The 18,396-nt window shown below is 31.3% G+C and overlaps 4 protein-coding genes across 12 annotated transcripts; all 4 read left to right on the plus strand.

Moving 5' to 3' along the window:
* The first annotated feature begins 104 nt into the window (after positions 1-104).
* On the plus strand, positions 105-1,439 carry LOC135133461 (alpha-tocopherol transfer protein-like). Of its 2 annotated transcripts, none has more exons than XM_064061865.1 (5): positions 105-360; positions 414-826; positions 879-989; positions 1,040-1,142; positions 1,185-1,439. In XM_064061865.1, the coding sequence occupies exons 1-5, from the start codon at positions 210-212 to the stop codon at positions 1,343-1,345; spliced, it is 939 nt and encodes a 312-aa protein (XP_063917935.1). In that variant the 5' UTR covers positions 105-209; the 3' UTR covers positions 1,346-1,439. The 2 variants fall into 2 exon arrangements, with proteins under 2 accessions (XP_063917935.1, XP_063917936.1); XM_064061866.1 differs by having other exon boundaries at positions 1,191-1,439.
* Positions 1,440-2,475: 1,036 nt separating this feature from the next.
* Positions 2,476-17,598, plus strand: LOC135133462 (alpha-tocopherol transfer protein-like). Of its 8 annotated transcripts, XM_064061868.1 has the most exons (34): positions 2,476-2,817; positions 2,872-3,284; positions 3,337-3,447; positions 3,498-3,600; positions 3,649-3,867; positions 3,931-4,954; positions 5,004-5,417; positions 5,475-5,585; positions 5,636-5,738; positions 5,786-6,021; positions 7,017-7,337; positions 7,387-7,799; positions 7,852-7,962; positions 8,013-8,115; positions 8,164-9,080; positions 9,353-9,469; positions 9,519-10,072; positions 10,123-10,225; positions 10,274-10,512; positions 11,458-11,778; positions 11,828-12,240; positions 12,293-12,403; positions 12,454-12,556; positions 12,605-13,521; positions 13,753-13,910; positions 13,960-14,373; positions 14,431-14,541; positions 14,592-14,694; positions 14,742-14,977; positions 15,973-16,293; positions 16,343-16,755; positions 16,808-16,918; positions 16,969-17,071; positions 17,120-17,598. In XM_064061868.1, exons 1-5 carry the CDS (start codon positions 2,667-2,669, stop codon positions 3,801-3,803), a joined length of 933 nt encoding a protein of 310 aa, XP_063917938.1. In that variant the 5' UTR covers positions 2,476-2,666; the 3' UTR covers positions 3,804-3,867; positions 3,931-4,954; positions 5,004-5,417; positions 5,475-5,585; positions 5,636-5,738; positions 5,786-6,021; positions 7,017-7,337; positions 7,387-7,799; positions 7,852-7,962; positions 8,013-8,115; positions 8,164-9,080; positions 9,353-9,469; positions 9,519-10,072; positions 10,123-10,225; positions 10,274-10,512; positions 11,458-11,778; positions 11,828-12,240; positions 12,293-12,403; positions 12,454-12,556; positions 12,605-13,521; positions 13,753-13,910; positions 13,960-14,373; positions 14,431-14,541; positions 14,592-14,694; positions 14,742-14,977; positions 15,973-16,293; positions 16,343-16,755; positions 16,808-16,918; positions 16,969-17,071; positions 17,120-17,598. The 8 variants fall into 8 exon arrangements, with proteins under 8 accessions (XP_063917938.1, XP_063917937.1, XP_063917944.1 ...); XM_064061867.1 differs by having other exon boundaries at positions 3,649-4,954; XM_064061874.1 differs by lacking the exons at positions 2,476-2,817; positions 2,872-3,284; positions 3,337-3,447; ... (5 more) ...; positions 5,636-5,738; positions 5,786-6,021 and having other exon boundaries at positions 7,026-7,337; positions 8,164-8,382; positions 8,446-9,080.
* Positions 5,187-5,928, plus strand: LOC135133845 (uncharacterized). The gene is made up of 4 exons (XM_064062364.1): positions 5,187-5,417; positions 5,475-5,585; positions 5,636-5,738; positions 5,786-5,928. The coding sequence occupies exons 1-4, from the start codon at positions 5,187-5,189 to the stop codon at positions 5,926-5,928; spliced, it is 588 nt and encodes a 195-aa protein (XP_063918434.1).
* LOC135133846 (uncharacterized) lies at positions 14,143-14,884 on the plus strand. The gene is made up of 4 exons (XM_064062365.1): positions 14,143-14,373; positions 14,431-14,541; positions 14,592-14,694; positions 14,742-14,884. Exons 1-4 carry the CDS (start codon positions 14,143-14,145, stop codon positions 14,882-14,884), a joined length of 588 nt encoding a protein of 195 aa, XP_063918435.1.
* Positions 17,599-18,396: the final 798 nt, after the last annotated feature.

Raw genomic sequence — 18,396 nt, forward strand, 5'->3', positions numbered from 1 at the left:
GTTGTTAACCTTGTTTATAATTCTGCACAGTGCAACGTCAATCGAAACCTTTATCACAACTATAACAAAAAAAGAAGAAGTGATTAAATGACGGAATATATCAAACATGCAAAACATGTTTTATCCAATCAGCACAAAATTTATTTAATGCGACCCTGAAAAGTTCTTTATTAGTAATCGACCATCTCCTAAACTTCATAAGGTAAACGATGCCAAAAGACACAGAATTAGTTTATGTCCAAAGCGACGCTGTGAATACAATTGTGAAAGTGTTCAACAAAACTGAAGAATCGTTGGCTGAAGATGTCCTAAACTTAAAAAACTGGATGAAATGTCAGCATCACCTTCCCGAAATTTTAGGTAAGCGAACAATAAACTCATACTCGACGTTAACACAATTAATAAATTGACAGATGACAAAAGTGTGCAAAATTTTTTAATCTTAAATAAATATAATATAGAAAAAGCAAAAGCTAAAATTGACATGTACTACACCTTTCGAAGTCAGGTACCTGATTTGGTCAAAAATATCAATCCTCGTTGTTCAGTCATGAAAGAAGTGGCAACACTAGTATACATTGTACTCTTACCAAAAATGACCAAGGATATGTACAGAGTATTTGTGGCTAAATGCCGAACTAAAGACAAACTGGACCAAATTGATGTCTATGACGTACTTAAAATGGCTGTTAACTTGCAAGAAATAAGGTTAAAAGAAGATATCATGTTCGGAGATGTGATCATTTTTGATTTAGAAGGGACTTCCGTACGTTTTTTGTCAAAACTGACACCAACTTTTCTGATGACATTCATAACTTTGTATAAAGTGAGTACCTATACAAAGAAATAACAAAGTGATAACATTTTCCTTCTTACAGAAAGTATATTCTCTTCCACTGAAAGGTGTGTACTTGATTAATAGTGTCCCTTACGTGGAAACGATACTAACCATCGTCAAGGCTCTCGTCACACCTAAATTATTCGGAAGGGTAAGAGAAGTACTTTAAAAGGAACAATTAATTTATTTTGAGGAATTCAGATTCATGTGTGCAAAGACGCGAATATTTTAAAGGAGCACTTTCCTTTAGAGATGTTACCTAAGGATTACGGTGGTACCGAAAAGTCAATCGAGGAATTGCATGGTAGTGACAACATTTTAGTTTGCAATATTTTTTTATTTGAAGTTGTAGAATTATACCCCCTTAAGTATCAAGAATACCAAGACCGTTTCGATCTACTGGATAAATTGAGAGTGAATGAGAGTTTAAGGCCAGCCAGACTTGCAGACGAAAACGACGAATTTTTGGGATATCATGGCAATTTTAAAAAGTTAGAGATTGACTAACACTTATTTTGCACTGTATCCAAAGATTATTATTTGACTTGCTTAGTATGACATGTATACAGGGTGACTGCAAAATATATGCAAATATTTTAACCACGGCATCCCCCAAGTTCCATCTACTTCCATATTGTTTCCTATTCACCGATTTTTCTAATTTAGGTGTTACAGAACTGCTACGGTTGACCTTCATTTATTAGTTCAAATATGTTTACAACAACACAAAGAATTAACAAAAAATAAAAATTTAATTGTAGTGAAATCAAAGCAAATTATTATTAATAAAGCAAAGGTGTCTCAGAAATAAGTACATTAATTTTAACCAGTAACAGAACTCGTGAAGTGGAACAACTTTTTCATATAGGATTTTTTCGAAAACTCAAGTTGAATTTAAGATTTTCCTACCCATATATTCACGAGCCGTCTATGTTCACCTTAAATAATAACAACACTACAACAATAAAAAATCTCCATAAATGACGCAAACTTTAACTCCCTAAAAAGGATTCTTTTAAGTCTTCGGGAACTGGTATAGTCCAGTTCAAGTGTGTCAGCCGAGTTCTCTGAAGTAACATTTTCGACAGCAAAAGTACAAGTGACACAAATCCAAGTTGGTGATGGACAAAATTTGCTTCTTCGTTATGCAACTTATGTCAACTTGTTTCAAATTTTCTAGGCAGAGGTGTAGAGTGTCATCTCTATTCCAGATCATTCCCAGTACAGAAGACTTTTCGATTTCTCAACTTGTCGACTTCTCAATTTTTCGATTTTTGAGGTTTTCAAATTTTTATTTATTCGATTTTTTAAACTGTCGATTTTTGGATACCTCAATTTCTGATGTTTCAGGTTTGAGATTTTTCAATTTTTCGATTATCTAATTTTCTACGATTTTGAAATTTTTCGATATTTCAGTTTTGCCATTTTTGATTTGAAGTGCATGCTTATTAAAAAATGTTTAGAGTTACCTAATGAAACTTAAATTGGAAGAATATGACGATAAACTGGACAAACTGCGGTTAAATTAAGATATGGGGCCTTCAAAAGCAAAATTATCCTGAATTTTTAAGATGTAATGAAAGGTGAAAAAAGCTGCGTCGATTATGATTCTTTTATGAAGTACTGTGGCGGCAGAGAAACTGATGTCAGTGCAATTATTGAGGGCAAAATGAACGTTATTGTTGATAACCTTGTTTACAATTATGCACAGTGCAAACTCCATCAAACTAAACTAAAAACAAAAAGAAGAATTAATTGACGTAACATATCAGACACGAGACATCTGTTTTATTAAAAGTTTTAATTCCCTCACTTCATAAGGTAAAACATGCCCAAAGACACAGAATTATTTTCTATCCAAAGCAACGCTTTAAGTTCAATTGTAAAAGTATACAACAAAACTGAAGAATCGTTAGCTGAAGATGTACTACGCTTAAAAAACTGGATTAAAGATCAGCATCACCTTCCCGAAATTTTAGGTAAGCAAACGCTTAACTCATACTCGACTATTAACACAATTAATAAATTGACAGATGACAAAAGAGTGCAAAATTTTTTAATCTTAAATAAATGTAACATAGAAAAAACAAAAGTTAAAATTGACATGTACTACACCTTTCGAAGTCAGGTACCTGATTTGGTCAAAAATATCAATCCTCGTTGTTCAATCATGAAAGAAGTGGCAACGCTAGTATACCTTGTATTCTTACCAAAAATGACCAAGGATATGTACAGAGTATTTGTGGCTAAATGCCGAACTAAAGACAAACTGGACCAAATTGATGTCTATGACGTACTTAAAACGGCTGTTAACTTGCAAGAAATAAGGTTAAAAGAAGATATCATGTTCGGAGATGTGATCATTTTTGATTTAGAAGGGACTTCCGTACGTTTTTTGTCAAAACTGACACCAACTTTTCTGATGACATTCATAACTTTGTATAAAGTGAGTACCTATACAAAGAAATAACAAAGTGATAACATTTTCCTTCTTACAGAAAGTATATTCTCTTCCACTGAAAGGTGTGTACTTGATTAATAGTGTCCCTTACGTGGAAACGATACTAACCATCGTCAAGGCTCTCGTCACACCTAAATTATTCGGAAGGGTAAGAGAACTACTTTAAAAGGAACAATTAATTTATTTTGAGGAATTCAGATTCATGTGTGCAAAGACGCGAATATTTTAAAGGAGCACTTTCCTTTAGAGATGTTACCTAAGGATTACGGTGGTACCGAAAAGTCAATCGAGGAATTGCATGGTACTGACAACATTTTAGTTTGCAATCTTTTTTGATTCGAATTTGTAGAATTATACCCCCTTAAGTATCAAGAATATCAAGACCGTTTCGATCTCCTGGATAAATTGAGAGTGAATGAGAGTTTAAGGCCAGCCAGACTTGCAGACGGAAACGACGAATTTTTGGGATATCATGACAATTTTAAAAAGTTAGAGATTGACTAACACTTATTTTGTACTTTATCCAAAGATTATTTGCCTTGCTTAGTATGACATCTGTATAATGAGGGTACAATTAGTTTATTGAAAATTTATGTATTTTAAAATCATTTTATTGCATGTTGATATTTAGGTAGCCACGCTGTAGATTATTATTTATTAGATAGTTTTCTTGAAAGGTTCACTTCAAATATGTCTCGAACTGCTGAAAATTAAAAATTAATGACAGTGAGATTATTTTGGATACAATGGAACTCAGTGTAATTAACCTAAATATGTATAACGAAGAAAGGAAAAAATATATAAAAAGTAAATGCTGTATGGATCATAGATGTGAAGAATCTGCTTTAGCTAACAGACTACAAAATTTATATAATGGTACACTCAAAAGTTCATCAACGATTCGAGTTATCTTTAAACTTTTTAAGCCATCTGCACCCCATAAGGTAAAAAACAATAACAAAACACCCTAAATCATTTCATAACCAAAACGACGCTCTGAGTTGAGATGTGCAAGTTTTCAACAAAACTGAAGAATCAATTTTTCGATATTTCAGATTTACGATATTTCAGTGTTGACGTGTTTCAGTATTTTGAATCTTCAATTTTGCCATTTTTGATTTGAAGTGCATGTTTTTTAAAACATGTTTAGAGTTACCAAATGAAACTTAAATTGGAGGAATATGACGATAAACTGGAAAAACTGCCGTTAAATCAATGGAGCCTTCAAAAGCAAAACAATTCTGAATTTTTAAGATGCAATAAAAGGTAAAAAAAGCTGCGTTGATTAAATTATTATCAGAATATTTAGGACAAAATCAATGGCATTGTTGTTGACCTTGTTTGTAATTATGCACTATGCAACTAGAAAAACGAAAAAGAAATTAATTGACGTAAAATATCAGACATGAAAAACCCGTTTTACCTATAAATTTTTTCAAAAATTCCTTTATTAACATTCAATCAACTCCAAAACCATTAATCCTCTCACTTCATAAGGTAAAACATGCCTAAAGACACAGAACTATTTTCTGTCCAAAGCAACGCTCTGAGTTCAATTCTAAAAGTATACGACAAAACTGAAGAATCGTTGGCTGAAGATGTCCTAAACTTAAAAGACTGGATGAAAGGTCAGCATCACCTTCCCGAAATCTTAAGTAAGCAAACGATAAACTCGTATTTCACTGTTAATTAATAAATTTATAGATGACAAACGTGTGCAAAATTTTCTAATCTTAAATAAATGTAATGTGGAAAAAGCAAAAAAAAAATATAGACAATTATTACAGTTTCCGAAGTCAGGTACCTGATTTAGCCGAAAATATGAATCCTCGTTGCTCAAACATAAAAGAAGTGGATAAGCTAATATACCATGTACCCTTACCAAAAATGACCAAGGATATGTACAGAGTGTTCCTGCAGAAATACCGAATTAAAGACAAAGTGGGGCAAATTGATCCCTATGACCTACTTAAAATGGCTTACAACTTGCATGAAATTCGATTGAAAGAAGATGTTATGTGTGGAGATGTGATCATTTTTGACTTAAAAGGAACATCCATGCGTTTATTGTCAAAACTAACACCAGCTTTTCTCGTGACATTCATCACTTTGTATAAGGTGGGTATCGTATATACACAAATAAATAACAAAATGATAACATTTTCTTTCTTACAGAAAATATTTTCTCTTCCACTGAAGGGTCTGTACATAATTAATATTGTCCCTTACGTCAGCACACTACTATCTGTTTTTAAGACTCTCGTTAAACCTAAATTATTTGCAAGGGTAAGGGACGTACTTTAAAAGGAACAATTAATTTATTTTTAGGAATTTAGGTTCATGTGTGTAACGATGCGAATATTTTAAAGGAGCACTTTCCTTTAGAAATGTTACCAAGGGATTACGGTGGTACCGAAAAGTCAATCGAGGAATTGCATGGTACTGACAACATTTTAGTTTGCAATATTTTTTATTTGAATTTGTAGAATTATGCCACCTTAAGTATCAAGAATATCAAGACCGTTTCGATCTACTGGATAAATTGAGAGTGGATGAGAGTTTAAGACCTGCCATACTTGAAAATGAAAACACGAATTTTTGGGATATCATGGCAATTTTAGAAAGTTAAACATTGACTAACATTTATTTTGCACTTTATCGAAATATTGTTTTCCATGGATATATATGTAATAAGGATAGAATTACCTAATTGCAAATTTAAGTAAGTTTAAAATAATTTTACTGCATGTTGATATCTAGCTGGTCATGCTGTAGATTATTATTAGATAGTTTTCTTGAAAAGTTCGCTTCAAAAATACCTCAGATTTAATATAATTCTAATTATACTGCGACTGCTGGAAAATTACTGAGATTGAAATTATTTTGGATACAATTAATCCCAGTGTTCGATCATTTTACACATAATCAAAGACAGCCTCTACGGTCCCGTCTGTTTCGTTTTATTTGGATAATCCTGTATATAAGGTAAATGTTGCAGTATTACATCTATGAGATGTGAAAAACCGGTTTCAGCTAAACAGTTTAAAAATGTATTTAATGGTTCTCTCAAAAGTTGTTCGTGTTGTCTTCAAACCTTTTAAGCCTTCTGCTCTTCATAAAGTAAAAAACAATGACAAAACACGCAAAATTTACAGAAGATTAATGGATATATCAAAGTTAGTTATTTAAAATTTTAATATTTTGACATTTTTTTGTCAACTGTTTTTCAACTAAAGAACAATTTAAACGTAAAGTATATAAACAAAAAAGTCAAGTTTAGAAATCTGTGCTAGAATATTCGTCCGTGTGGAAGTTAGATACACCATAATAATATAATTTTCCTATCAGAACTGACGCCAAGTTTTACTGCCAATAACAAAACAATTCTTCTTCTTTCCTAAAGAAGTGAAAATGCGCTTTAAATGGAAAATTAATCTATTCTTAAATAATTAGTAATATAATATATTATATATTAATTTTATACAAATTTATGTAAATTTATATTTTTTTTTTGTTTGTTGATACCCAGATACGATAAAAACAACTTATGAGAAATATATTATTGCATAACCAGATGTGTAATCATATAGAAATTTATATTTTAGAATTTGAACTCACTGAAAAGTATACCTGTCTGACGGGGATCCATTTTAAATGTTTTGCTATTCTTAAATTTTAAAAAGAATTTGTCGACTTCTTAATTTTTCGATTTTTCAGGTTTTCAAATTTTCATTTATTCGAATTTTTAAATTCACGATTTTTCGACTTCGACGTTATTGTTGTTAACCTTGTTTGTAATTATGCACAGTGAAGCCTCCAAAACTAAACTAAACACAAAAAACCTGTTCTATTAAAAGTTTTAATTCCCTCACTTCATAAAGTAAAACATGCCTAAACACACAGAACTATTTTCTGTCCAAAGCAACGCTCTGAGTTCAATTGTAAAAGTATACAATAAAACTGAAGAATCGTTGGCTGAAGATGTCCTAAGCTTAAAAAAATGGATGAATGATCAGCATCACCTTCCCGAAATTTTAGGTAAGCAAACGATAAACTCGTATTTCACTGTTAATTAATAAATTTACAGATGACAAAAGTGTGCAAAATTTTTTAATCTTAAATAAATGTAACATAGAAAAAGCAAAAGCTAAAATTGACATGTACTACACCTTTCGAAGTCAGGTACCTGATATGGTCAAAAATATCAATCCTCGTTGTTCAATCATGAAAGAAGTGGCAACGCTAGTATACCTTGTATTCTTACCAAAAATGACCAAGGATATGTACAGAGTATTTGTGGCTAAATGCCGAACTAAAGACAAACTGGACCAAATTGATCTCTATGACGCACTTAAAATGGCTGCTAACTTGCAAGAAATAAGGTTAAAAGAAGATATCATGTTCGGAGATGTGATCATTTTTGATTTAGAAGGGACTTCCGTACGTTTTTTGTCAAAACTGACACCAACTTTTCTGATGACATTCATAACTTTGTATAAAGTGAGTACCTATACAAAGAAATAACAAAGTGATAACATTTTCCTTCTTACAGAAAGTATATTCTCTTCCACTGAAAGGTGTGTACTTGATTAATAGTGTCCCTTACGTGGAAACGATACTAACCATCGTCAAGGCTCTCGTCACACCTAAATTATTCGGAAGGGTAAGAGAACTACTTTAAAAGGAACAATTAATTTATTTTGAGGAATTCAGATTCATGTGTGCAAAGACGCGAATATTTTAAAGGAGCACTTTCCTTTAGAGATGTTACCTAAGGATTACGGTGGTACCGAAAAGTCAATCGAGGAATTGCATGGTACTGACAACATTTTAGTTTGCAATCTTTTTTGATTCGAATTTGTAGAATTATACCCCCTTAAGTATCAAGAATATCAAGACCGTTTCGATCTCCTGGATAAATTGAGAGTGAATGAGAGTTTAAGGCCAGCCAGACTTGCAGACGGAAACGACGAATTTTTGGGATATCATGGCAATTTTAAAAAGTTAGAGATTGACTAACACTTATTTTGTACTTTATCCAAAGATTATTTGCCTTGCTTAGTATGACATCTGTATAATGAGGGTACAATTAGTTTATTGAAAATTTATGTATTTTAAAATCATTTTATTGCATGTTGATATTTAGGTAGCCACGCTGTAGATTATTATTTATTAGATAGTTTTCTTGAAAGGTTCACTTCAAATATGTCTCGAACTGCTGAAAATTAAAAATTAATGACAGTGAGATTATTTTGGATACAATGGAACTCAGTGTAATTAACCTAAATATGTATAACGAAGAAAGGAAAAAATATATAAAAAGTAAATGCTGTATGGATCATAGATGTGAAGAATCTGCTTTAGCTAACAGACTACAAAATTTATATAATGGTACACTCAAAAGTTCATCAACGATTCGAGTTATCTTTAAACTTTTTAAGCCATCTGCACCCCATAAGGTAAAAAACAATAACAAAACACCCTAAATCATTTCATAACCAAAACGACGCTCTGAGTTGAGATGTGCAAGTTTTCAACAAAACTGAAGAATCAATTTTTCGATATTTCAGATTTACGATATTTCAGTGTTGACGTGTTTCAGTATTTTGAATCTTCAATTTTGCCATTTTTGATTTGAAGTGCATGTTTTTTAAAACATGTTTAGAGTTACCAAATGAAACTTAAATTGGAGGAATATGACGATAAACTGGAAAAACTGCCGTTAAATCAATGGAGCCTTCAAAAGCAAAACAATTCTGAATTTTTAAGATGCAATAAAAGGTAAAAAAAGCTGCGTTGATTAAATTATTATGAGAATATTTAGGACAAAATCAATGGCATTGTTGTTGACCTTGTTTGTAATTATGCACTATGCAACTAGAAAAACGAAAAAGAAATTAATTGACGTAAAATATCAGACATGAAAAACCTGTTATACCTACAAATTTTTTCAAAAATTCCATTATTAACATTCGATCAACTCCAAAACCATTAATCCTCTCACTTCATAACGTAAAACATGCCTAAAGACACAGAACTATTTTCTATCCAAGGCAACGCTCTGAGTTCAATTCTAAAAGTATACGACAAAACTGAAGAATCGTTGGCTGAAGATGTCCTAAACTTAAAAGACTGGATGAAAGGTCAGCATCACCTTCCCGAAATCTTAGGTAAGCAAACGATAAACTCGTATTTCACTGTTAATTAATAAATTTATAGATGACAAACGTGTGCAAAATTTTCTAATCTTGAATAAATGTAATGTGGAAAAAGCAAAAAAAAAATATAGACAATTATTACAGTTTCCGAAATCAGGTACCTGATTTAACCGAAAATATGAATCCTCGTTGCTCAAACATAAAAGAAGTGAATAAGCTAATATACCATGTACCCTTACCAAAAATGACCAAGGATATGTACAGAGTGTTCCTGCAGAAATACCGAATTAAAGACAAAGTGGGGCAAATTGATCCCTATGACCTACTTAAAATGGCTTACAACTTGCATGAAATTCGATTGAAAGAAGATGTTATGTGTGGAGATGTGATCATTTTTGACTTAGAAGGAACATCCATGCGTTTATTGTTAAAACTAACACCAGTTTTTTTATATACACAAATAAATAACAAAATGATAACATTTTTTTTCTTACAGAAAATATTTTCTCTTCCACTGAAGGGTATGTACAATTGTACATAATTAATACTGTCCCTTACGTCAGCACACTACTAGCTGTTTTTAAGACTCTCGTTAAACCTAAATTATTTGCAAGGGTAAGGGACGTACTTTAAAAGGAACAATTAATTTATTTTTAGGAATTTAGGTTCATGTGTGTAACGACGCGAATATTTTAAAAGAGCACTTTCCTTTAGAAATGTTACCAAGGGATTACGGTGGCACCGAGAAGTCAGTCGACGAATTGCATGGTACCGATAACATTTTAGTTTAGAGTACTTTTTGATTTGAGTTTTTAGAATTATGCGAACTAAAGCTTCAAGAATATCAAGATCGTTTCGATCTACTGGATAAATTGAGAGTGAATGAAAGTTTAAGGCCAGCCATACTTGAAAATGAAAACGACGAATTTTTGGGATATCATGGCAATTTTAGAAAGTTAAACATTGACTAACATTTATTTTGCACTTTATAGAAATATTGTTTTCCATGGATATACTCGTATATGTAATAAGGGAATTTGTTAATTGCAAATTTAGTAAGTTTAAAATAATTTTACTGCATGTTGATATCTAGCTGGTCATGCTGTAGATTATTATTAGATAGTTTTCTTGAAAAGTTCGCTTCAAAAATACCTCAGATTTAATATAATTCTAATTATACTGCGACTGCTGGAAAATTACTGAGATTGAAATTATTTTGGATACAATTAATCCCAGTGTTCGATCATTTTACACATAATCAAAGACAGCCTCTACGGTCTTGTGTGTTTCGTTTTATTTGGACAATCCTGTATATAAAGTAAATGTTGCAGAAAAACCGGTTTCAGCTAAACAATTTAAAAATGTATTTAATGGTTCTCTCAAAAGTTGATCAATGGTTCGTGTTGTCTTCAAACCTTTTGAGCCTTCTGCTCTTCATAAAGTAAAAAACAATGACAAAACACACGCAAAATTTGCAGAAGATTAATGGATATGTCAAAGTTAGTTATTTGATATTTTAATATTTTGGCACTTTTTTGTCAACTGTTTTTCAACTAAAGAACAATTTAAACGTAAAGTATATAAACAAAAAAGTCTAGTTTAGAAATCTGTCCTAGAATATTCGTTCGTGTGGAAGTTAGATACACCATAATTATATAATTTTCCTATCAGAACTGACGCCAAGTTTTGCTGCCAATAACAAAACGATAACATTTTCTTTCCTGAAGAAGTGAAAATGCGTTTTAAATGGAAAATTAATATATTCTTAAATAATTAGTAATATAATATATATTAATTTTACACAAATTTATGTAAATTTATATTTTTTTTTTTGTTGATACCCAGATATTTGTACGATAAAAACAACTTACGAGAAATATCTTATTGCATAACCAGATGTGTAATCATATCGAAATTTATATTTTAGAATTTGAACTCACTGAAAAGTATACCTGTGTGGTGTCAGAATTTGTCGACTTCTCAATTTTTCGATTTTTCAGGTTTTCAAATTTTCATTTATTCGAATTTTTAAATTCACGATTTTTCGACTTCGACGTCATTGTTGTTAACCTTGTTTGTAATTACGCACAGTGAAGCCTCCAAAACTAAACTAAAAACAAAAAACCTGTTTTATTAATAGTTTTAATTCCCTCACTTCATAAAGTAAAACATGCCTAAACACACAGAACTATTTTCTGTCCAAAGCAACGCTCTGAGTTCAATTGTAAAAGTATACAATAAAACTGAAGAATCGTTGGCTGAAGATGTCCTAAACTTAAAAAAATGGATGAAAGATCAGCATCACCTTCCCGAAATTTTAGGTAAGCAAACGATAAACTCGTATTTCACTGTTAATTAATAAATTTTCAGATGACAAAAGTGTGCAAAATTTTTTAATCTTAAATAAATGTAACATAGAAAAAGCAAAAGCTAAAATTGACATGTACTACACCTTTCGAAGTCAGGTACCTGATATGGTCAAAAATATCAATCCTCGTTGTTCAATCATGAAAGAAGTGGCAACGCTAGTATACCTTGTATTCTTACCAAAAATGACCAAGGATATGTACAGAGTATTTGTGGCTAAATGCCGAACTAAAGACAAACTGGACCAAATTGATCTCTACGACGTACTTAAAATGGCTGCTAACTTGCAAGAAATAAGGTTAAAAGAAGATATCATGTTCGGAGATGTGATCATTTTTGATTTAGAAGGGACTTCCGTACGTTTTTTGTCAAAACTGACACCAACTTTTCTGATGACATTCATAACTTTGTATAAAGTGAGTACCTATACAAAGAAATAACAAAGTGATAACATTTTCCTTCTTACAGAAAGTATATTCTCTTCCACTGAAAGGTGTGTACTTGATTAATAGTGTCCCTTACGTGGAAACGATACTAACCATCGTCAAGGCTCTCGTCACACCTAAATTATTCGGAAGGGTAAGAGAACTACTTTAAAAGGAACAATTAATTTATTTTGAGGAATTCAGATTCATGTGTGCAAAGACGCGAATATTTTAAAGGAGCACTTTCCTTTAGAGATGTTACCTAAGGATTACGGTGGTACCGAAAAGTCAATCGAGGAATTGCATGGTACTGACAACATTTTAGTTTGCAATCTTTTTTGATTCGAATTTGTAGAATTATACCCCCTTAAGTATCAAGAATATCAAGACCGTTTCGATCTCCTGGATAAATTGAGAGTGAATGAGAGTTTAAGGCCAGCCAGACTTGCAGACGGAAACGACGAATTTTTGGGATATCATGGCAATTTTAAAAAGTTAGAGATTGACTAACACTTATTTTGTACTTTATCCAAAGATTATTTGCCTTGCTTAGTATGACATCTGTATAATGAGGGTACAATTAGTTTATTGAAAATTTATGTATTTTAAAATCATTTTATTGCATGTTGATATTTAGGTAGCCACGCTGTAGATTATTATTTATTAGATAGTTTTCTTGAAAGGTTCACTTCAAATATGTCTCGAACTGCTGAAAATTAAAAATTAATGACAGTGAGATTATTTTGGATACAATGGAACTCAGTGTAATTAACCTAAATATGTATAACGAAGAAAGGAAAAAATATATAAAAAGTAAATGCTGTATGGATCATAGATGTGAAGAATCTGCTTTAGCTAACAGACTACAAAATTTATATAATGGTACACTCAAAAGTTCATCAACGATTCGAGTTATCTTTAAACTTTTTAAGCCATCTGCACCCCATAAGGTAAAAAATAATAACAAAACACCCTAAATCATTTCATAACCAAAACGACGCTCTGAGTTGAGATGTGCAAGTTTTCAACAAAACTGAAGAATCAATTTTTCGATATTTCAGATTTACGATATTTCAGTGTTGACGTGTTTCAGTATTTTGAATCTTCAATTTTGCCATTTTTGATTTGAAGTGCATGTTTTTTAAAACATGTTTAGAGTTACCAAATGAAACTTAAATTGGAGGAATATGACGATAAACTGGAAAAACTGCCGTTAAATCAATGGAGCCTTCAAAAGCAAAACAGTTCTGAATTTTTAAGATGCAATAAAAGGTAAAAAAAGCTGCGTTGATTAAATTATTATCAGAATATTTAGGACAAAATCAATGGCATTGTTGTTGACCTTGTTTGTAATTATGCACTATGCAACTAGAAAAACGAAAAAGAAATTAATTGACGTAAAATATCAGACATGAAAAACCCGTTTTACCTATAAATTTTTTCAAAAATTCCTTTATTAACATTCAATCAACTCCAAAACCATTAATCCTCTCACTTCATAAGGTAAAACATGCCTAAAGACACAGAACTATTTTCTGTCCAAAGCAACGCTCTGAGTTCAATTCTAAAAGTATACGACAAAACTGAAGAATCGTTGGCTGAAGATGTCCTAAACTTAAAAGACTGGATGAAAGGTCAGCATCACCTTCCCGAAATCTTAAGTAAGCAAACGATAAACTCGTATTTCACTGTTAATTAATAAATTTATAGATGACAAACGTGTGCAAAATTTTCTAATCTTAAATAAATGTAATGTGGAAAAAGCAAAAAAAAAATATAGACAATTATTACAGTTTCCGAAGTCAGGTACCTGATTTAGCCGAAAATATGAATCCTCGTTGCTCAAACATAAAAGAAGTGGATAAGCTAATATACCATGTACCCTTACCAAAAATGACCAAGGATATGTACAGAGTGTTCCTGCAGAAATACCGAATTAAAGACAAAGTGGGGCAAATTGATCCCTATGACCTACTTAAAATGGCTTACAACTTGCATGAAATTCGATTGAAAGAAGATGTTATGTGTGGAGATGTGATCATTTTTGACTTAAAAGGAACATCCATGCGTTTATTGTCAAAACTAACACCAGCTTTTCTCGTGACATTCATCACTTTGTATAAGGTGGGTATCGTATATACACAAATAAATAACAAAATGATAACATTTTCTTTCTTACAGAAAATATTTTCTCTTCCACTGAAGGGTCTGTACATAATTAATATTGTCCCTTACGTCAGCACACTACTATCTGTTTTTAAGACTCTCGTTAAACCTAAATTATTTGCAAGGGTAAGGGACGTACTTTAAAAGGAACAATTAATTTATTTTTAGGAATTTAGGTTCATGTGTGTAACGATGCGAATATTTTAAAGGAGCACTTTCCTTTAGAAATGTTACCAAGGGATTACGGTGGTACCGAAAAGTCAATCGAGGAATTGCATGGTACTGACAACATTTTAGTTTGCAATATTTTTTATTTGAATTTGTAGAATTATGCCACCTTAAGTATCAAGAATATCAAGACCGTTTCGATCTACTGGATAAATTGAGAGTGGATGAGAGTTTAAGACCTGCCATACTTGAAAATGAAAACACGAATTTTTGGGATATCATGGCAATTTTAGAAAGTTAAACATTGACTAACATTTATTTTGCACTTTATCGAAATATTGTTTTCCATGGATATATATGTAATAAGGATAGAATTACCTAATTGCAAATTTAAGTAAGTTTAAAATAATTTTACTGCATGTTGATATCTAGCTGGTCATGCTGTAGATTATTATTAGATAGTTTTCTTGAAAAGTTCGCTTCAAAAATACCTCAGATTTAATATAATTCTAATTATACTGCGACTGCTGGAAAATTACTGAGATTGAAATTATTTTGGATACAATTAATCCCAGTGTTCGATCATTTTACACATAATCAAAGACAGCCTCTACGGTCCCGTCTGTTTCGTTTTATTTGGATAATCCTGTATATAAGGTAAATGTTGCAGTATTACATCTATGAGATGTGAAAAACCGGTTTCAGCTAAACAGTTTAAAAATGTATTTAATGGTTCTCTCAAAAGTTGTTCGTGTTGTCTTCAAACCTTTTAAGCCTTCTGCTCTTCATAAAGTAAAAAACAATGACAAAACACGCAAAATTTACAGAAGATTAATGGATATATCAAAGTTAGTTATTTAAAATTTTAATATTTTGACATTTTTTTGTCAACTGTTTTTCAACTAAAGAACAATTTAAACGTAAAGTATATAAACAAAAAAGTCAAGTTTAGAAATCTGTGCTAGAATATTCGTCCGTGTGGAAGTTAGATACACCATAATAATATAATTTTCCTATCAGAACTGACGCCAAGTTTTACTGCCAATAACAAAACAATTCTTCTTCTTTCCTAAAGAAGTGAAAATGCGCTTTAAATGGAAAATTAATCTATTCTTAAATAATTAGTAATATAATATATTATATATTAATTTTATACAAATTTATGTAAATTTATATTTTTTTTTTGTTTGTTGATACCCAGATACGATAAAAACAACTTATGAGAAATATATTATTGCATAACCAGATGTGTAATCATATAGAAATTTATATTTTAGAATTTGAACTCACTGAAAAGTATACCTGTCTGACGGGGATCCATTTTAAATGTTTTGCTATTCTTAAATTTTAAAAAGAATTTGTCGACTTCTTAATTTTTCGATTTTTCAGGTTTTCAAATTTTCATTTATTCGAATTTTTAAATTCACGATTTTTCGACTTCGACGTTATTGTTGTTAACCTTGTTTGTAATTATGCACAGTGAAGCCTCCAAAACTAAACTAAACACAAAAAACCTGTTCTATTAAAAGTTTTAATTCCCTCACTTCATAAAGTAAAACATGCCTAAACACACAGAACTATTTTCTGTCCAAAGCAACGCTCTGAGTTCAATTGTAAAAGTATACAATAAAACTGAAGAATCGTTGGCTGAAGATGTCCTAAGCTTAAAAAAATGGATGAATGATCAGCATCACCTTCCCGAAATTTTAGGTAAGCAAACGATAAACTCGTATTTCACTGTTAATTAATAAATTTACAGATGACAAAAGTGTGCAAAATTTTTTAATCTTAAATAAATGTAACATAGAAAAAGCAAAAGCTAAAATTGACATGTACTACACCTTTCGAAGTCAGGTACCTGATATGGTCAAAAATATCAATCCTCGTTGTTCAATCATGAAAGAAGTGGCAACGCTAGTATACCTTGTATTCTTACCAAAAATGACCAAGGATATGTACAGAGTATTTGTGGCTAAATGCCGAACTAAAGACAAACTGGACCAAATTGATCTCTATGACGCACTTAAAATGGCTGCTAACTTGCAAGAAATAAGGTTAAAAGAAGATATCATGTTCGGAGATGTGATCATTTTTGATTTAGAAGGGACTTCCGTACGTTTTTTGTCAAAACTGACACCAACTTTTCTGATGACATTCATAACTTTGTATAAAGTGAGTACCTATACAAAGAAATAACAAAGTGATAACATTTTCCTTCTTACAGAAAGTATATTCTCTTCCACTGAAAGGTGTGTACTTGATTAATAGTGTCCCTTACGTGGAAACGATACTAACCATCGTCAAGGCTCTCGTCACACCTAAATTATTCGGAAGGGTAAGAGAACTACTTTAAAAGGAACAATTAATTTATTTTGAGGAATTCAGATTCATGTGTGCAAAGACGCGAATATTTTAAAGGAGCACTTTCCTTTAGAGATGTTACCTAAGGATTACGGTGGTACCGAAAAGTCAATCGAGGAATTGCATGGTACTGACAACATTTTAGTTTGCAATCTTTTTTGATTCGAATTTGTAGAATTATACCCCCTTAAGTATCAAGAATATCAAGACCGTTTCGATCTCCTGGATAAATTGAGAGTGAATGAGAGTTTAAGGCCAGCCAGACTTGCAGACGGAAACGACGAATTTTTGGGATATCATGGCAATTTTAAAAAGTTAGAGATTGACTAACACTTATTTTGTACTTTATCCAAAGATTATTTGCCTTGCTTAGTATGACATCTGTATAATGAGGGTACAATTAGTTTATTGAAAATTTATGTATTTTAAAATCATTTTATTGCATGTTGATATTTAGGTAGCCACGCTGTAGATTATTATTTATTAGATAGTTTTCTTGAAAGGTTCACTTCAAATATGTCTCGAACTGCTGAAAATTAAAAATTAATGACAGTGAGATTATTTTGGATACAATGGAACTCAGTGTAATTAACCTAAATATGTATAACGAAGAAAGGAAAAAATATATAAAAAGTAAATGCTGTATGGATCATAGATGTGAAGAATCTGCTTTAGCTAACAGACTACAAAATTTATATAATGGTACACTCAAAAGTTCATCAACGATTCGAGTTATCTTTAAACTTTTTAAGCCATCTGCACCCCATAAGGTAAAAAACAATAACAAAACACCCTAAATCATTTCATAACCAAAACGACGCTCTGAGTTGAGATGTGCAAGTTTTCAACAAAACTGAAGAATCAATTTTTCGATATTTCAGATTTACGATATTTCAGTGTTGACGTGTTTCAGTATTTTGAATCTTCAATTTTGCCATTTTTGATTTGAAGTGCATGTTTTTTAAAACATGTTTAGAGTTACCAAATGAAACTTAAATTGGAGGAATATGACGATAAACTGGAAAAACTGCCGTTAAATCAATGGAGCCTTCAAAAGCAAAACAATTCTGAATTTTTAAGATGCAATAAAAGGTAAAAAAAGCTGCGTTGATTAAATTATTATGAGAATATTTAGGACAAAATCAATGGCATTGTTGTTGACCTTGTTTGTAATTATGCACTATGCAACTAGAAAAACGAAAAAGAAATTAATTGACGTAAAATATCAGACATGAAAAACCTGTTATACCTACAAATTTTTTCAAAAATTCCATTATTAACATTCGATCAACTCCAAAACCATTAATCCTCTCACTTCATAACGTAAAACATGCCTAAAGACACAGAACTATTTTCTATCCAAGGCAACGCTCTGAGTTCAATTCTAAAAGTATACGACAAAACTGAAGAATCGTTGGCTGAAGATGTCCTAAACTTAAAAGACTGGATGAA

Source organism: Zophobas morio, unplaced genomic scaffold (genome assembly GCF_036711695.1).
Source record: "Zophobas morio isolate AGI-343-1 ecotype UQ-CSIRO unplaced genomic scaffold, CSIRO_AGI_Zmor_V1 ptg000022l, whole genome shotgun sequence".
Classification (NCBI taxonomy): Eukaryota; Metazoa; Arthropoda; class Insecta; order Coleoptera; family Tenebrionidae; genus Zophobas; species Zophobas morio.

Bases quoted from the DNA above. Each gene is read 5' to 3' on its own strand.
- LOC135133461 (XM_064061865.1), top strand. From the start codon at position 210: ATGCCAAAAGACACAGAATTAGTTTATGTCCAAAGCGACGCTGTGAAT. The intron at 361-413 runs GTAAGCGAACAA...ATAAATTGACAG, and splicing joins TCACCTTCCCGAAATTTTAG to ATGACAAAAGTGTGCAAAAT. The intron at 1,143-1,184 runs GTAGTGACAACA...TTTTATTTGAAG, and splicing joins GTCAATCGAGGAATTGCATG to TTGTAGAATTATACCCCCTT.
- LOC135133462 (XM_064061867.1), top strand. From the start codon at position 2,667: ATGCCCAAAGACACAGAATTATTTTCTATCCAAAGCAACGCTTTAAGT. The intron at 3,448-3,497 runs GTAAGAGAACTA...TGAGGAATTCAG, and splicing joins CACCTAAATTATTCGGAAGG to ATTCATGTGTGCAAAGACGC. The intron at 3,601-3,648 runs GTACTGACAACA...TCGAATTTGTAG, and splicing joins GTCAATCGAGGAATTGCATG to AATTATACCCCCTTAAGTAT.
- LOC135133845 (XM_064062364.1), top strand. From the start codon at position 5,187: ATGACCAAGGATATGTACAGAGTGTTCCTGCAGAAATACCGAATTAAA. The intron at 5,586-5,635 runs GTAAGGGACGTA...TTAGGAATTTAG, and splicing joins AACCTAAATTATTTGCAAGG to GTTCATGTGTGTAACGATGC. The intron at 5,739-5,785 runs GTACTGACAACA...TTGAATTTGTAG, and splicing joins GTCAATCGAGGAATTGCATG to AATTATGCCACCTTAAGTAT.
- LOC135133846 (XM_064062365.1), top strand. From the start codon at position 14,143: ATGACCAAGGATATGTACAGAGTGTTCCTGCAGAAATACCGAATTAAA. The intron at 14,374-14,430 runs GTGGGTATCGTA...TCTTTCTTACAG, and splicing joins CATTCATCACTTTGTATAAG to AAAATATTTTCTCTTCCACT. The intron at 14,542-14,591 runs GTAAGGGACGTA...TTAGGAATTTAG, and splicing joins AACCTAAATTATTTGCAAGG to GTTCATGTGTGTAACGATGC.